At 46.2% G+C, this 19,208-nt stretch overlaps 1 protein-coding gene across 4 annotated transcripts in view; it reads left to right on the forward strand.

Moving 5' to 3' along the window:
• LOC135056747 (inactive heparanase-2-like) overlaps window positions 1–19,208 on the forward strand; it is a 487,019-nt gene that overhangs the window by 281,215 nt on the left and 186,596 nt on the right. For all 4 annotated transcript variants that reach the window (XM_063962287.1, XM_063962284.1, XM_063962285.1 and 1 more), the window contains exon 3: window positions 2,889–3,050. In XM_063962287.1, the coding sequence (XP_063818357.1) occupies window positions 2,889–3,050 (162 nt within the window). The remainder of the gene's footprint in view (window positions 1–2,888; window positions 3,051–19,208) is intronic.

Consider the following 19,208-nt stretch of genomic DNA (forward strand, 5'->3'; position numbering starts at 1 on the left):
TAGTCAGATTGCTTAGAATATCGCTCCGTGAGTACCCCCCTTAAGCCTAGTATGGAGATAAAGTGGGCGGAGATAAAGTACCAGCCAATCAGCTCCTAATTGCCATATTACAGGCTGTGTTTGAAAAATGACAGGAGCTGATTGGCTGGTACTTTATCTCCATCCACTTTTTTTCCATCAGACCCCTATATCCAATCGTGTAGAGGAGTTGGAGCAATGAACCAATGACTATGACGGTGCAATCCTTGCAATGCAGAATGCCATGGATCAACACGATCACACTATACAGCTATATCAGCTTTTTGACAAACTAGATGATTTAGAGAATTGTCACATACAAGACATCCTTTGGTTCATTGGCATCCCTGACCTTGGATCTTTTAAGTATGTTATCTGTGGTTTGAATGTTCTTACTTCATTGAGTTGCTATTGAAAGAGCTCATTACCTTGTGACTGACAGAAAGAGATATGTTGTCTACCAGTTGTGGAATACGGAGACAATTCTCATGGCCTATTGTAAAGGTAGATTATTGTTTGAGATTTCTCAGTATTGATCTTTGAAGACGTCTTTGCTGTGTTTATGCAGAATAGGAAGTTGTTTACACTTGCCTTTAATTTTCTTTTTGTTTCTGTATCACCAAGGGATACATTTACTAAAGGTCGATTTTTGGTCAGTTTGAAAACCAACAAAAATCTACCCGCATCGATGTGTTTGTATGTCAAAATAGCTAATTTACTAAGTGTGTATTTTAAGTTTCATGTATAAACCATCAATGTTGATCGATTTTGATGTTCTAAAGTTTGTCAGGTTTCATTTAAAACTGATGAAAAACCGACCACAAATCGATCTAAAATTAGACACTGCTTCGTATTGGCCAACCACATGTTATAATAATTTGCTGAGGTCTGTCCCATCTTCAACATGCATGCTTAGTGGGAGCCAGGATGGATGCCATCTGTCCATTGGCCACCATGGTGAGGGAGAGGAGAACCTCACCGGCTACCAGGAACAGGGTAAGTATAGCAGTAGGGGGCTAGACAAAGTGGGAAGGGGGATGGTGGATGGAATGGAGTGGAGCTAGAGTGGGGGCAGGGGTGGAGTGGTGGAAATAGTAAAGGAGGGCAGGACAGAGTGAGAGGTGTGGTGGAGCGGGGAAGGGGGGCAGAATGAGGTGTCCTGGTTCCCTTTACTAGTACAAAATATTTAGGTATATACTTGCCCAAAGGTGCTTTTGACTTATGGCATCAGTACCCTGAATATTATCATCAGGATGGTTGAGGAGCTTAAAAATTGGCAACACCTCTTTCTTTTTTAGATTGGGAAATGTATTTACGCTAATAACTTCCAAAAACTTCTACACCTGTTACAAACATTTCCTGTAATCCTCTCTCACCCAGATCTCATGACCATCAATAGGGCAATAAGAAACTTCATTTGGAATTTTAAGAAATCGAAAATTAGTTTTGTAATATTACAGGAAATTAAATTGGAAGGTTGTATCAACTTTTATTAACAGCTTTACACCGAGGCTGCCAATTGTAGGTATATTAGTTATTTATTAACACTTTTTACATGGGTGGTCATTCCGAGTTGTTCGCTCGCAAGCTGCTTTTAGCAGCATTGCACACGCTAAGCCGCCGCCTACTGGGAGTGAATCTTAGCTTAGCAAAATTGCGAACGAAAGATTCTCAAAATTGCGAATAGAAATTTCTTAGCAGTTTCTGAGTAGCTCGGGACTTACTCTGCCACTGCGATCAGTTCAGTCAGTTTCGTTCCTGGTTTGACGTCACAAACACACCCAGCGTTCTCCCAGGCACTCCCCCGTTTCTCCAGCCACTCCCGCGTTTTTCCCAGAAACGGTAGCGTTTTTTCACACACTCCCATAAAACGGCCAGTTTCCGCCCAGAAACACCCACTTCCTGTCAATCACATTACGATCACCAGAACGAAGAAAAACCTTGTAATGCCGTGAGTAAAATACATAACTTCTTAGCAAATTTACCTGGCGCAGTCGCAGTGCGAACATTGCGCATGCGCAATTAGCGGAAAATCGCTGCGATGCGAAGAAAATTACAGAGCGAACAACTCAGAATGACCACCATAGTGCAGCATATTCCGTTGCACTTTATAATTGGGTGTATTTGCTAAGATTCTTTAGAACAGCAAATATTTTGCAACTATGAAGCCAATCACTTTCTCAGTGGTTTGTTCTGAATTAGATTTTCTTCATAAACACAATATGGCCTTTTTCCAAGTGCAGCTTTATGTTAATAGGCGATATGCCGCCGAGCTGCCCGACCGCTGATACGGTAGACGTAGTTTCTTCACTCCCCCCATCACCCGGCTCCGTAGAAGTGCAGGCAAATATGGAAGATCTCGTCCATATTGGCCTGCATGCACAGCCGACGGGGCACCAGCGATGAACGAGTGCGGGGCCGCACATCGTTCATCGCTGGTACCTCCACACTGACAGATATGAACGTTATCATGTTCATTAATGAACAAGATCGTTCATATCAGTGTGTAGGGCGCATTACTCATTCACAGGTTCTTCCTAAGTCCATGTCTTATCTCCACATGCTATAGCGTCTTTCTTGTGTATAGCAAGAAATCTGGTATAACCCAATGAGTGCTCTAGTTCTCTCAGTTACACACTGATGGAAGCCTACTCTTTGTGTCATCATCATCAAGTATCTTTCCAGTACACCTGACCACCATAAAATATGCACCCCCTGAGAACGTAACGGAGGATGGCTCCCAGAGGAGGGTGTACATCCCATCTCAATGAGTGGCTACACATTACTGTACTCCTCTTATGCTTGCCTTGTGAAATGAACGCTTGTGGCGGGATATTCTTTAATACATATTTCTTTGTGGTTTGTTGCAGATATTGTTCGCAGTGATATCTCTCTTGACAAACAGAAGGGATGCAAAATAGCACAGCATCCAGACACCATGCTGGAGCTGCAGAGGGAGAAGGCAGCACAGATGCATCTGGTTTTACTGAAAGAACAATTCTCAAACACCTATAGTAACCTGACACTAACAGGTAAGAATTCAAGACAATTGAATAGTGGCAGGCTTTTGTGGAGTAGCCTGCCGTGTAGTGTAACTTTCCTCTCTCACCCTTTGTTTTTGAAGTCCTAAAGGAGGCAACCTTCCATGGCACTGCACTTATTCATAGCCAACCTGCCACAAAATGCTTCTTATAGGTAGCATGCTGCTAACTCAACGTTATGTAGTCTTTTGGGCCCTACTCATTAGACGATGCGCCGCCGAGGTGCCCGACGGCCGAAACGGCCGACGAGCGACCCGGCGGCGGGGGGGCAGTGACGGGGGGAGTGAAGTTTCTTCACTCCCCCCGTCACGCGGCTGCATTGAAGTGCAGGCAAATATGGACAAGATCGTCCATATTGGCCTGCATGCACAGCCGACGGGAGACCAGCGATGAACGAGCGCGGGGCCGCGCATCGTTCATCGCTGGAGTCTCCACACTGAAAGATATCAACGAGTTCTCGTTCATTTATGAACGAGATCGTTCATATCTTACAGAAAATCGGCCAGTGTGTAGGGCCTATTACTGTTGAACAATCCAATTACAAGTACAACTAAACCCATCAGTCATTGTAGAGTATTATGTAAGTATGGTATTTTATCTTGCCTTAATATGGACCAAATATAAATATGACAAAAAAACATCAGAGCAATAATTAATTTATTGGACAGCACAGAATGCGCACTTCCTTTTAAATGCTAGTATACAGTATATACTTAGCGCACATTTCTTTGAATGTCTATGATGTGTTGGATTTAAACTTGCATTGTGTGCCCATTGAATTCTGATCTACTGTATGTACAAAGTCAGCACTATCTGCCTGTGCCCACAGTACCTGCCTACTTTGTGTCAGCTATTGTCATTAGTTTCATCGTGTTGCTTTGTAGTGCGCACAAAAGTGAGGCATAATACATGGTTTAAAGTGTGAAAGCAGCCTTTAAAAATGACTGCACCCCTCGTAAGCGGATCATATAGGTTTAATTGACCATCACTCCTTTGAGTTCAGTTTTGCATCTGTGCTGTGCCATGTTCGCTATTGAACTCCCCATTATGCAGAATAGTTTTGTGCGCAATTGTATTTTTCACTTTGTGGATAGAACGCATAACCTTATGAAAACCGGTTATACTTTCATTACAAAGGACTATTCTCTATCATGTATGATGCCAGTAATTTACAGTTTGCTTTTGATGCTAAAATTACTTGTTTATTTTCATTCATACGACTGGGGGCAATCCTCTGCAAAATCACATTGTGGAAGAGATTTGTAGAAAACCTGTGTCACATATCAAAGCATTAGGTTTCTGCTCCCAGCAAAGTGTTTGAGTGGCCCCCATACATCTGAGATTTATTGGGGCAATGCCCTGATCCACCGACGGCTAAGTAAGGGGATTGGGATTATTAAACATGCTTAAAAGTCCCGATTCCCCGATTCTGACTAAGGGGTGTATTCAATTAATCCAACAAGTCGGAAGAACTGCATTTTCCGACTTTTTTAGGTCAAATCTGAATTCGACCTATTCAAGTCTGTTGCCATTTTTCCGACTTGTTGGAAAACACGTGGATCAGCGAATTAGCCGCGCATCCACGTATTTTTCCGACAGGTTTTTAGCCTGTTTTCGACAAAGCCGATTCGACTTAAAAAAAAAAATCGTATTGGCATTGTCAAAAACGGGCAAAATCCTATCGGAAATGCCTGCAAATAGAATACTGAAGTGTCGGATCCTCTCCGTTGGAGAGGATCCAACACTAATTGAATACACCCCTAAGGGGGTAATTCAGACCTGATCGCTCCTCTGCGAATTTGCAGAGGTTTGCAATCAGATAGTCGCCGCCCAGAGTGAAAAGTCACCCTGTGCAAGTCTGTATACGCCTTGTGAAAATCTCTGCAAACGTCGGTCAACTGCTAATCCGTTCGCAACTCACTCACTATCAAATGATTTTTCCAGTCTGTGCGTAGCTCAGGACTTACTCCTACAGTGCGATAGAAACAGGCTGATCGGGGCCATAGCTGACGTCACACACCCTCCCTGAAAACGATTGAGCGCGCCTGCTGGATTTTTTTGCAGTTTGGCCTTATGCATGTGCATTACGATCCGTACGCTTGCACAGTTGATCGATAATCGGCCGCCTTGTGAATTCGCACAACAGCTGTCAGGTCTGAATTGGGCCCTAAAAATGGTCATTTTAACATAATTAATTTACCCTGATTCCCCGACAAGTTATCGATGGCCGCCAATCGGTGTTTCCAGCATAGTCAGGGAATTGCTTCGTAAGGGGGCAAAGTGTGGGGCTGAAATGTGGTTAATTCCAAACTCCCTCTGCACACTACTTTGTGACACGTAGCTGTAGTGTTAGTCATGTGACCCAAACTGCAAATCAACAGAAGCATTACAACATAACACTATGGGAAAATGAACATACCTCAATTTTAGTTTTAGATGAAATGTGCGCTAAATTATTATACATGCTTTGCAAAGACTGTGGACAAGGTAGGAAAATATTTTTTTTTCTTGTGCACTGTTATCATTGTTATTGTTTTATTGGTATAATATTAGTCATGGCACAAAAATAGAAAATAAAACATCTGACCCGATTGCAACAGGACCTTTGTGCATACTCTCTGTGTGATGCATGTGCCGTAGGGGTTTTCTGATGTGCAACAAATTGCTCACCCAAGTGTGTATCAGCATTTCGTGAGCATTGCATGCACCTCTGAATGAGTCCCATAATCTGTACTTGCAAGCTTTGATCAATTTGGTGCCCTAGGTAAGATTTTAGCTGGTGCACCTTAAATTGCAGCTACTCCTATCTTTTTGACTGCTGGGCACCCCCTGGAGCAGTGGCACCTTAGACATTTGCCTATATGGCCTATGCCCAGGGCCAGGTCTACTTGCATGTGCTTATCCTCTATATAACCATAAAGAGAAGATCAGGCATACCAACCAGTGCAAATAATCTCTTTAAACAATTTGCAAAGTTTTACTGATGGACAGTTTTTTTTTTTACTGTCAATTTGTGGAATTCTAAAAGGGGTAATTCCATGATTATGTCAACCAGAACATCTTTTCCTGAAAGTGGCAACAATGAATCTTGTAGTGAAAATTTATATTCTCTGAAGTTAATATTTTGTAAAACCAAAGATGATAAACACCTGTTTTTCATAAATCAAAAGTTGGCAGCATTGTTTATTCAAGATGGTAGTCTGTGGAAAGCTGTGGTGATTTTGTGCCTTATTTGACAACTGTTTACAGGTATGTAATTGTCCTTATATTAATATTGATACACACCAGATTATAAGAATCTTACCAGAGCCACAATTTGATAATAGGCTTAAACTGTATTTTCAAGATGTTAGCTTTGATAATGGTGTAGTTTAATTGACAGATTTAAATGGTTTTTGCAAGTATTTTGGAACATGTCATGTCTGTCACAATTCCTATGTCGTGTCTGTCACAGGAACAATGTTTAATAAAATATTTACAAATACTTGAAATTTCTTATCTTCTTTACCCAACCAAGCCAACAACTCTATCATTCTCAGTGTTAAGTCATGGAACTGTAGGTTTCATATTTTGGAAGATTTGGAAGGAAGTTATACTCATCCTGAATTTGTGTTCAGTGTCGTGTCTGTCACATAATATTTGTACCTGTATAATTCTGATAATTACAGAATTAAACTTCCCTGTTATTTTAACAGTTAACTGAATTATTATAGTTTATAACTAGCATAGTTTGCAGAACTTCTGATATTTTATTAATGAAAAAAATAATCATCATTATTCTTGCAGTGAATCATTTGTCGTGTCTGTCACAAATGGAATTGCCCAAAGGTATTCATCAATCCATAGGAAAAATGGCTAATTTTATTTGATATTTTGCTGTTTTCCCATTAGTATTATGTATTATTATTAACTTATTTACTTACTGTTGGCAACAATGGTACAATGGTTAGGAGGGAATTGTTTTGGGGCGGAACACTACATTGTTGGACCTTATACAAAACTGGGGGGATGGGGTCATGAGGCCCAGTCTACCACGGCCCCCACTCTGTTCTTATGAGCACTGTTTATATAGTGTCTGTAGAAATTGGAGTAGGTATCACCTCCAGGTTCTGCCACTGCAGCACACTCACTCTGCTATGGTGGAAAGCCTGTCACTCTGTAGAGCAGGGGTGGGCAATTATTTCAGCTGGGGGGCCGCTTAACACTTCCAGCGAATATTCGAGGGCCACACACAAAATACTCAAAAAGAGATCCCTTTTTACACATTATGGCAGACAGCGTGCCCTTTTCTCTGACGTCCTAAGTGGATGCTGGGGACTCCGTCAGGACCATGGGGATTAGCGGCTCCGCAGGAGACAGGGCACAAAACTAAAGCTTTAGGATCAGGTGGTGTGTACTTGCTCCTCCCCCTATGACCCTCCTCCAAGCCTCAGTTAGGTTTTTGTGCCGGTCCGAGCAGGGTGCAATCTAGGTGGCTCTCTTAAGGAGCTGCTTAGAAAAAGTTTTTAGGTTTATTATTTTCAGTGAGTCCTGCTGGCAACAGGCTCACTGCATCGAGGGACTTAGGGGAGAGAAGTTCAACTCACCTGCGTGCAGGATGGATTGGCTTCTTAGGCTACTGGACACCATTAGCTCCAGAGGGAGTCGGAACACAGGTCTCACCCTGGGGTTCGTCCCGGAGCCGCGCCGCCGACCCCCCTTGCAGATGCTGAAGATTGAAGGTCCAGAAACCGGCGGCAGAAGGCTCTTCAGTCTTCTTGAAGGTAGCGCACAGCACTGCAGCTGTGCGCCATTGTTTGTCACACACTTCTCACCAACGGTCACGGAGGGTGCAGGGCGCTGCTGGGGGCGCCCTGGGCAGCAATGTAAATACCTTTTATGGCTAAAAAATACATCACATATAGCCCTTGAGGCTATATGGATGTATTTAACCCCTGCCAGATATTACAAACTACGGGAGAAAAGCCCGCCGGAATAGGGGGCGGGGCTTATTCTCCTCAGCACACAGCGCCATTTTCCTGCTCAGCTCCGCTGTGAGGAAGGCTCCCAGGACTCTCCCCTGCACTGCACTACAGAAACAGGGTAAAACAGAGAGGGGGGGCACTTTTTATGGCGATATTTTATATATTTAAGCTGCTATAAGGATACAACACTTATATAAGGTTGTTCCCATATATATTATAGCGCTTGGGTGTGTGCTGGCAAACTCTCCCTCTGTCTCCCCAAAGGGCTAGTGGGGTCCTGTCTTCGATAAGAGCATTCCCTGTGTGTCTGCTGTGTGTCGGTACGTGTGTGTCGACATGTATGAGGACGATGTTGGTGTGGAGGCAGAGCAATTGCCGGTAATGGTGATGTCACCCCCCAGGGAGTCGACACCGGAATGGATGGCTTTGTTTATGGAATTACGTGATAATGTCAGCACATTACAAAAATCAGTTGACGACATGAGACGGCCGGAAAACCAGTTGGTACCTGCCCAGGCGTCTCAGACACCGTCAGGGGCTGTAAAACGCCCTCTACCTCAGTCGGTCGACACAGACCCAGACACGGACACTGAATCTAGTGTCGACGGTGAAGAAACAAACGTATTTTCAAGTAGAGCCACACGTTATATGATCACGGCAATGAAGGAGGCTTTGCATATCTCTGATACTGCAAGTACCACAAAAAGGGGTATTATGTGGGGGGTGAAAAAACTACCTGTAGTTTTTCCTGAATCAGAGGAATTGAATGATGTATGTGATGAAGCGTGGGTTAACCCAGATAGAAAAGTGCTAATTTCAAAAAAGTTATTGGCATTATACCCTTTCCCGCCAGAGGTTAGGGCGCGCTGGGAAACACCCCCTAGGGTGGATAAGGCGCTCACACGCTTATCAAAACAAGTGGCGTTACCGTCTCCTGATACGGCCGCCCTCAAGGATCCAGCTGATAGGAGGCTGGAAACTACCCTAAAGAGTATATACACACATACTGGTGTTATACTGCGACCAGCCATCGCCTCAGCCTGGATGTGCAGTGCTGGGGTGGTCTGGTCGGATTCCCTGACTGAAAATATTGATACCCTGGATAGGGACAGTATTTTATTGACTATAGAGCAATTAAAGGATGCTTTTCTTTATATGCGAGATGCTCAGAGGGTTATTTGCACTCTGGCATCGAGAGTAAGTGCGATGTCCATATCTGCCAGAAGAAGTTTATGGACGCGACAGTGGTCAGGTGATGCGGATTCCAAACGACATATGGAAGTATTGCCGTATAAAGGGGAAGAATTATTTGGCGTAGGTCTATCGGATCTGGTGGCCACGGCAACTGCCGGAAAATCCACCTTTTTACCTCAGACCCCCTCCCAACAGAAAAAGACACCGTCTTTTCAGCCGCAGTCCTTTCGGTCCTATAAGAACAAGAGGGCAAAAGGACAGTCATATCTGCCCCGGGGCAGAGGAAGGGGTAAGAGAGGGCAGCAAGCAGCCCCTGCCCAGGAACAGAAGCCCTCTCAGGGTTCTGCAAAGCCCTCAGCATGACGCTGGGGCTGTACAAGCGGACTCAGGAGCGGTGGGGGGTCGACTCAGGAATTTCAGCGCACAGTGGGCTTGCTCACAGGTGGACCCTTGGATCCTGCAGGTAGTATCTCAGGGTTACAGGTTGGAATTCGAGAAGTCTCCCCCTCGCCGGTTCCTAAAGTCTGCTTTGCCAACGTCTCCCTCAGACAGGGCGACGGTATTGGAAGCCATTCACAAGCTGTTTTCTCAGCAGGTGATAGTCAAGGTACCCCTCCTACAACAGGGAAAGGGGTATTACTCCACGCTATTTGTGGTACCGAAGCCGGACGGCTCGGTAAGACCTATTCTAAATCTGAAATCTTTGAACCTGTACATACAAAAATTCAAGTTCAAGATGGAATCACTCAGAGCAGTGATAGCGAATCTGGAAGAAGGGGACTTTATGGTGTCCCTGGACATAAAGGATGCTTACCTGCATGTCCCAATTTGCCCTTCACATCAAGGGTACCTCAGGTTCGTAGTGCAAAACTGTCATTATCAGTTTCAGACGCTGCCGTTTGGATTGTCCACGGCACCTCGGGTCTTTACCAAGGTAATGGCCGAAATGATGATTCTTCTGCGAAGAAGAGGCGTATTAATTATCCCTTACTTGGACGATCTCCTGATAAGGGCAAGGTCCAGAGAACAGCTGGAGGACGGAGTAGCACTAACCCAAGTAGTGCTGCAACAACACGGGTGGATTCTGAATTTTCCAAAATCTCAGTTGACCCCGACAACACGTCTGCTGTTCCTGGGAATGATTCTGGACACGGTTCAGAAAAAGGTGTTTCTTCCGGAGGAGAAAGCCAAGGAGTTATCCGAACTTGTCAGGAACCTCCTAAAACCAGGAAAAGTGTCTGTGCATCAATGCACAAGAGTCCTGGGAAAGATGGTGGCTTCTTACGAAGCGATTCCATTCGGCAGATTCCACGCACGAACTTTTCAGTGGGATCTGCTGGACAAATGGTCCGGATCGCATCTGCAGATGCATCAGCGGATAACCTTATCGCCACGGACAAGGGTGTCTCTTCTGTGGTGGTTGCAGAGTGCTCATCTGTTAGAGGGCCGCAGATTCGGCATACAGGACTGGGTCCTGGTGACCACGGATGCCAGTCTGAGAGGCTGGGGAGCGGTCACACAGGGAAGAAACTTCCAGGGAGTATGGTCAAGCCTGGAGATGTCTCTTCATATAAATATACTGGAGCTAAGAGCAATTTACAATGCTCTAAGCCTGGCAAAACCCCTGCTTCAGGGTCAGCCGGTGTTGATCCAGTCGGACAACATCACGGCAGTCGCCCACGTAAACAGACAGGGCGGCACAAGAAGCAGGAGAGCAATGGCAGAAGCTGCAAGGATTCTTCGCTGGGCGGAAGATCATGTGATAGCACTGTCAGCAGTGTTCATTCCGGGAGTAGACAACTGGGAAGCAGACTTCCTCAGCAGACACGATCTACACCCGGGAGAGTGGGGACTTCATCCAGAAGTCTTCCACATGATTGTGAACCGTTGGGAAAAACCAAAGGTGGATATGATGGCGTCTCGCCTCAACAAAAAACTGGACAGGTATTGCGCCAGGTCAAGAGACCCTCAGGCAATAGCTGTGGACGCTCTGGTAACACCGTGGGTGTACCAGTCAGTGTATGTGTTTCCTCCTCTGCCTCTCATACCCAAAGTACTGAGAATTATACGGCAAAGGGGAGTAAGAACGATACTCGTGGCTCCGGATTGGCCAAGAAGAACTTGGTACCCGGAACTTCAGGAGATGCTCACGGAAAATCCGTGGCCTCTACCTCTAAGACGGGACCTGATTCAGCAGGGACCGTGTCTATTCCAAGACTTACCGCGGCTGCGTTTGACGGCATGGCGGTTGAACGCCGAATTCTAAAGGAAAAAGGCATTCCAGAAGAGGTCATTCCTACACTGGTTAAAGCCAGGAAGGAGGTGACTGCACAACATTATCACCGCATTTGGAGAAAATATGTTGCGTGGTGTGAGGCCAGGAAGGCCCCCACGGAGGAATTTCAACTGGGTCGATTCCTACATTTCCTGCAAACAGGATTGTCTATGGGCCTCAAATTGGGGTCCATTAAGGTTCAAATTTCGTCCCTGTCGATTTTCTTCCAGAAAGAATTGGCTTCAGTTCCTGAAGTCCAGACTTTTGTAAAAGGAGTACTACATATACAGCCCCCGGTTGTGCCCCCAGTGGCTCCGTGGGACCTGAATGTAGTTTTGGATTTTCTCAAATCCCATTGGTTTGAGCAGGGCCGGAGCAAGGTTTCTCAGCATCCTAGGCAAAATTTCAGCCTGCTGCCCCCCCCCCCCCCAAACCACACACCGAGTCTTAATACATACAGGATATGCAGTAAAACCCAGGAAACAGGTTTTATATAGTACATCCCATCCAGCTGACTCTTAAGGTGCATACACACTGGGCATAGCAGGACACTATGGAAAGCCGCTCACCCCGCCGTTCATCTACTGGTAATACCAGCGATGAAGCGGGAGCGCGCATCAGCGCTCACCGCTCATCGCCGGGGCATATACACTGGGCGGTTGTGAACTGAAAGCAGCTCAACACACCAAAAGTGACCTGCTTTCAGCTCAAAATCACCCAGTGTGTATGGGCCTTAAGTGGGAACTTCAGGACAGATTGCTGCTGTAATGCTACAGGCGTTCTACCTAGGGTGCGCAAGAACTGCTAGACCAGGGCTGGATTAAGCCTTCAGGTGGCCCAGGGCACCTTAGGGGGGGGGGGGGTGTCCTTCAGTGTAGTAGGACCCCTTATACAATCTAGTACTGATGCCCCTTTCACTTTATACCACACAGTATGAGTCAAAATTCACATTATAGCACACAGTATGAGCCGAAATTCTCATTATATCACACAGAATGAGCCGAAATTTACATTATAGCACACAGTATAAGACGAAATTCACATTATATCACACAGAATGAGCCGAAATTCACATTATAGCACACGGTATGAGCCGAAATTCACATTATAGCACATGGTATGAGATGAAATTCACATTTATAGCACATGGTATGAGCCGAAATTCACATTATAGCACGCGGAATGAGCCAAAATTCACATTATAGCACGCGGTATGAACCGAAATTCACATTATAGCACGCGGTATGAACCGAAATTCACAATATAGCACACGGTATGAGTCCGAAATTCACATTATAGCACACGGTATGAGACGAAATTCACATTATAGCACACGAATGAGCCAAAATTCACATTATAGCACATGGTATGAGCCAAAATTCACATTATAGCACATGGTATGAGCCAAATTCACATTATAGCACAAGGTATGAGCCGAAATTCACATTATAGCACATGGTATGAGCCAAAATTCACATTATAGCACACAGAATGAGCCAAAATTCACATTATAGCACACGGTATGAGACGAAACATGGGGGACAGGGTGTCACACACTCAGGGGGTGTACAGAGCACCATAAGGGCACAGGTTGTCATCACACAGGGCAACAAGGGTAGGGGAGCACTGGGTGACACACACATAGGTAGCGGGGGGGGCACAAGGTGTCATACACAGAGGTAGGGTCCACACACATGGGGAATGGGAGGGGGGCAGGAGGGCACAGGGCTCTCCAGCAGTCACTCACCGCCACCATGTCCAGTCAACCTTAGCTTGAGCTGCAGGGTGTCACTGTCAACAAAGGAGTCCGGCGGCGTGGATCCAGGCACAGCCCGAAGAGGAGGCCGGCAGCAGGAGGATCCGAGCGCCAGCTTCTATGCAGCCCCATGGTGACGTGGCTGCCCGGTTGAGTAATTGGAGGAATCGAGGCACTCTGCACGAGCGGCTGCTGGAGTAGGGAGGGGGAGTGTGTGTCTGCCGTAACTGCTGGGGAGTAGTGTGGCTCACAGCTCCGGCACCATCCGCCGTGACTGGGAGCAGCGGTGGGAAGAACATGAGCACGATCGGCCGTAGCAGGAGTTGATTAAAAAAAACAAAAAACTTCCTGGTCTGTGCAGAAGTGCCGGTATGCCGGTAACTAGTGTATTTTATCCGGCACTCCTTGGGTTATAAGTCTTTTCTTGCTGCGGTGCCCTCTTAAGCCCTTAGGCTATTAGTAGTTGCGACAAATAAGCGGCACTCACCAGACTTGTTGAAATCAAAATAAAATGTCCTTTATTGGATTCCTACGTTTCGGGGACAATACCCCTTCGTCAGGGACAGCTTGTACAACTTTCAACAAGTCTGGTGAGTGCCGCTTATTTGTCGCAACTATATATATATATATATATATATATATATGTCATTATTTCCCCCCTTCCAGCAACCTCTACCTCTTATATATTTAAATTTCCACCCCCCCCCCCCCCCTTCACTTTACTGTATAAATTTACTGCTCCCCCACCCTGATCCTTTATACATTTAGTGAAGTTCTTACAATTGCACGGGGAGTTCGTGCTTCGTGGCAGTCTGTTTTTGTGGTGCGGGGCGGGAGTATGACGGGCGTTACCACAGAGAGGAGCGGAAGACAGTTGCTATAGCAACTGTAACAATATCCGGCAGCGCTGCTTCTTACTCTATGTGCATAGAGCCGCTGCCGATGGGTTACACAGCCGCTCACACTGTCCGTGCTAAAGGGATGCTGCGGCGCGCAGCCGCCCAACTGTTATCAGCCGCCAGCACGGACAGTGTGAGTGTACGGACCCCATCGGCAGCGGCTCTATGCATAGAGAGTAAGCAGCGCCCTGCCGGATATTGTTACAGTTGCTATAGCAACTGTCTTCCGCTACTCTCCGCAGTAATGCTCTTCATATTCCTCTTAAGGAGAGGAGAAGCATTCATCGGCAGCGTGAGCTGCCGCCCGCAAGTGGCCGGCGCCCATAGGCAGCTGCCTAAAGCTGCCTAGTGGTGGCGCCGGCCCTGGGTTTGAGCCACTCAAATCGGTGGATTTGAAATATCTTACATGGAAAGTAACCATGCTACTGGCCCTGGCTTCAGCCAGGAGAGTATCAGAATTGGCGGCTTTATCGTATAAGAGCCCATATCTGATTTTCCATTCGGACAGGGCAGAACTGCGGACGCGTCCTCAGTTTCTGCCTAAGGTGGTGTCAGCGTTTCACCTGAACCAGCCTATTGTGGTGCCTGCGGCTACTAGCGATTTGGAAGATTCCAAGTTGCTGGACGTTGTCAGGGCATTGAAAATATACATTTCAAGGACGGCTGGAGTCAGAAAATCTGACTCGCTGTTTATATTGTATGCACCCAACAAGCTGGGTGCTCCTGCTTCTAAGCAGACGATTGCTCGTTGGATTTGTAGCACAATTCAACTTGCACATTCTGTGGCAGGCCTGCCACAGCCTAAATCTGTCAAGGCCCATTCCACAAGGAAGGTGGGCTCATCCTGGGCGGCTGCCCGAGGGGTCTCGGCATTACAACTCTGCCGAGCAGCTACGTGGTCGGGGGAGAACACGTTTGTAAAATTCTACAAATTTGATACCCTGGCTAAAGAGGACCTGGAGTTCTCTCATTCGGTGCTGCAGAGTCATCCGCACTCTCCCGCCCGTTTGGGAGCTTTGGTATAATCCCCATGGTCCTGACGGAGTCCCCAGCATCCACTTAGGACGTCAGAGAAAATAAGATTTTACTTACCGATAAATCTATTTCTCGTAGTCCGTAGTGGATGCTGGGCGCCCATCCCAAGTGCGGATTGTCTGCAATACTTGTACATAGTTATTGTTACAAAAAAATCGGGTTGTTATTTGTTGTGAGCCGTCTGTTCAGAGGCTCCTACGTTTGTCATACTGTTAACTGGGTTTAGATCACAAGTTATACGGTGTGATTGGTGTGGCTGGTATGAGTCTTACCCGGGATTCAATATCCTTCCTTATTGTGTACGCTCGTCCGGGCACAGTATCTTAACTGAGGCTTGGAGGAGGGTCATAGGGGGAGGAGCCAGTACACACCACCTGATCCTAAAGCTTTAGTTTTGTGCCCTGTCTCCTGCGGAGCCGCTAATCCCCATGGTCCTGACGGAGTCCCCAGCATCCACTACGGACTACGAGAAATAGATTTATCGGTAAGTAAAATCTTATTTTTACACATTACGACAGACAGCGTCCCCTTTTTACAGATTACGACAGATAGCACCCCCATTTTTATAATTACGGCAGACAGCGCCCCCGTTTTTATACATTACGGCAGACAGCGCCCCCGTTTTTATACATTACGGCAGACAGCGTCCCCGTTTTTATACATTACGGCAGACAGCGCCCCCGTTTTTACACATTACGGCAGACAGCACCCCCGTTTTTACACATTACGGCAGCAAGCGCCCCCGTTTTTACACATTACGGCAGACAGCATCCCCTTTTTACACATTACGGCAGACAGCGCCCCCGTTTTTATACATTACGGCAGACAGCGTCCCCGTTTTTATACATTACGGCAGACAGTGCCCCCGTTTTTACACATTACGGCAGACAGTCCCTACCCCCCTTTCCCCATCCTCCCCTAAACCTATATAGCAGTCCTTACCCCCCCCCCCCCCTAAACCCATATAACCGTTTTTAACTCCCCTCCCCTGAACTTATATGGCAGCTTTAGCTTTATCCAGGACAGGGGGTTTACCTATTTGTCAGTGGCAGACGATCCCCGCTGTCTGATGATCCGCGCTGCTGCTGCTGCCGCCGCCGCTTCTCCTCACTGGCCCCGCTTCTTCTCCCCGCTGGCCGCAGCTTCTTCTCCCCGCTGGCCGCCGTTTCTTCTCCCCACTGGCCTCCGCAGTGCTCCCCACTGGCCGCTTCTGCTCCGAGTCCCCACTGCAGTGCCCGCCCAGCGCCGCCCCCCGTGACGCCCAGCGCATGATAGAGGAAATCCCAGTCAGCTGACCCTGTGACGTGACTGGGATTTCCTCAGCGGCGCAGCGTCTGAGAGCAGTACAATGACAAGCGGCCTGTCGGGCCTCTTGTCATTGCACTCTGGTGGGGCACAGCGGGCCAGACAGGATCGGTCCGCGGGCCGCATCCGGCCCGCGGGCCGCCTGTTGCCCACCCCTACTGTAGAGTGTAATTCCTAAGTTCATTGTTTTGGTATCACAAACCTTCTTATGCCCTTTTCCATCTAAGTCCCGGGTCTGATCCAGGATTTGGAACACTGGGGCAGATGTATTCAGCCTGGAGAAGGGATAAAGCAATGATAAGTGGAAGGTGATAACGCACCAGCCAGTTAGATCCTGTCATTTTTCAAATCTGTAATGATTGGCTGGGGCATTATCACCTTGCTCTTATCACTGCTTTATCACTTCTCTAGGCTTAATACATCTGCCCCACAGTTCCAAACCAGGTGGGACCTGGAACAGACCCCTTTTCACAGCGGTGCCGATCCGGGGTATTCCCAGATCGGTGCTGTTCAAACTGCACATGGGTGCAGTGCCAGCGCTTGGAAATGACATCATTTCCTTGTGCCGGGAGAGCGTCTCTCCCCATGCTGTGAATGGTCCTAGGTCAGATGACCCGCGTTACCTACTTACACTGATCCTTACCTGGGTCCTTTCCGGGAAAAACCCTGCTCACTAACAGCATTGGATTCCCTTCTCACTGGACCCGGTTAAGCCATTTCCACTGACAAAAATACCCAGAATATGTGCTGCGCATGCACTGCCACTGGCATCACCAATACTACCGCTGCTGGGTACATCCCTTCTGTCGTGACTTCTCCCAGCCGCGACCTCGCACCGCTGTTCATACTCACTCAGTGATCGGTGCTCTGTGAAGGCTGTTAGTCATCGGCGGAGATTCAAATGTTTGAAAAGTCGGTTGGGTGTCTGTTTTTTCCTGTCTATTAAATAGGATAAAACAGACTCCCAACTGAGTTTTCAGACATTTGAATCTCCCCCATTGAATACTCTTCCTGCTATGACCCCCAGTCAGCTTTGCAGCATCACTTTACTGCACCAGCGGTCACGCAGCAGTGCAGGAGGACTCGATGACCAGCAGCCCTCACCGAAGCACTGATCACCAGTCACTGGGTGTAGATAAAGTATAGTTTATTTTTTTTCCACAGTGATCACACTGGCCAGGTCTCTGCAGTTTTATCTGCATGCGGGCAGAGAAAACTGTGCAGGAGGCAGCAGTGGCAAACGCAGGATTTGCATGGGGGGGTTTCCAGAACTGGGTGGAGCCAATCACGGGGGTGGGGACTGAGGTGACCCAGTATATGCTGGGTCCGTAAAACTAGTGTGTCTGTGTGTGTGTGTGTGTGTGTGTGTGTGTATATATATATATATATATATATATACAAATACGGAAAGGAGGAAGCTGCACTTGGCGTGTTGAAAAATAGGCAAAAAGTGTATTCAACAACACACCTACAGGACCTGTAGATTTGTTGTTGAATACACTTTTTGACTGTTTAAAGACGCAGAGTGCCGCTTCCTCCTTTCCGTATTTGTAAGTATTTGTTTCAAGAGGGCACCGGTGCTTACTGTGGCCATCAGTGGGAGTGCCGATCCACCTCGATATATATATATATATATATATATATATACATATCTACACATATATATATACCGTATATATATATATATATATATATATACACATATACATAGCATATAAAACATGCATATATATATATATATATATATATATACATACATACAGTACACGTCTACTGTATATACACGTGTATATATATCATATATGTGTGTGTGTGTTTATATGTATTTATGTATGTATGTATGTATGTATATACATGTGTATATATGTATGCACATGGATATATATGTACTATAATTAAAATAAAGTCAACTTTTATTAAGCACTTACAAGTGCCACCAGGAAGACAGCAGGCTGCAGAGGACGCTAGACAGCCATTAATAATACTCATGCAGCAAAAATAAATAGATAAAATAAATTATTTTTTTATTTTTTTTGTGTGGAGGGGGGTTTCTGGGTGCTCGGAAACCCCCCCCTGGGTGCGCCACTGGGCAGGAGCCCTGTGATTACGCTATCTGAAGATAATGTTTTTATCACAGGACTCGCTGCTGTGTCTTTTTACAATTTTTTAGCAAATTTGGACAGATCGCATTTCCCATTATAAGTATGAAAAACGCGATTTGATTACTAAAAATATGAGAGTTAAAGGGTTTGGAGTTTTTCACAAAAGGGTTTTTGATGAAAAATGCCCCAAAGCCCTTTAATACTAAAATAATGTGAAGTGGGTGTGAAAACACCCTTTTTTGCACTTTATTTTAGTTAAAAAAAATCTGTTAATAAATCTTTTACATATAAATTGAGCAGTAGTTTGGTTTGATTGTCCTATAAAAAAATAAAAAATAACTAAGCCAAAGATCCTTTGCCCCTCATTAGAAGAGCCATTGGGGGTCATTCCGAGTTGTTTGCTCGTTGCCGATTTTCGCAACGGAGCGATTAAGGCAAAAATGCACATGCGCATGGTACGCAGTGCGCATGCGGTAAGTATTTTAGCACAAAACTTAGTAGATTTACTCACGTCAGAATGAAGAATTTTCATCGTTGAAGTGATCGGAGTGTGATTGACAGGAAGTGGGTGTTTCTGGGCGGAAACTGGCCGTTTTCTGGGAGTGTGCGGAAAAACGCA

Source organism: Pseudophryne corroboree, chromosome 3, assembly GCF_028390025.1.
Source record: "Pseudophryne corroboree isolate aPseCor3 chromosome 3, aPseCor3.hap2, whole genome shotgun sequence".
NCBI classification, from domain to species: domain Eukaryota; kingdom Metazoa; phylum Chordata; class Amphibia; order Anura; family Myobatrachidae; genus Pseudophryne; species Pseudophryne corroboree.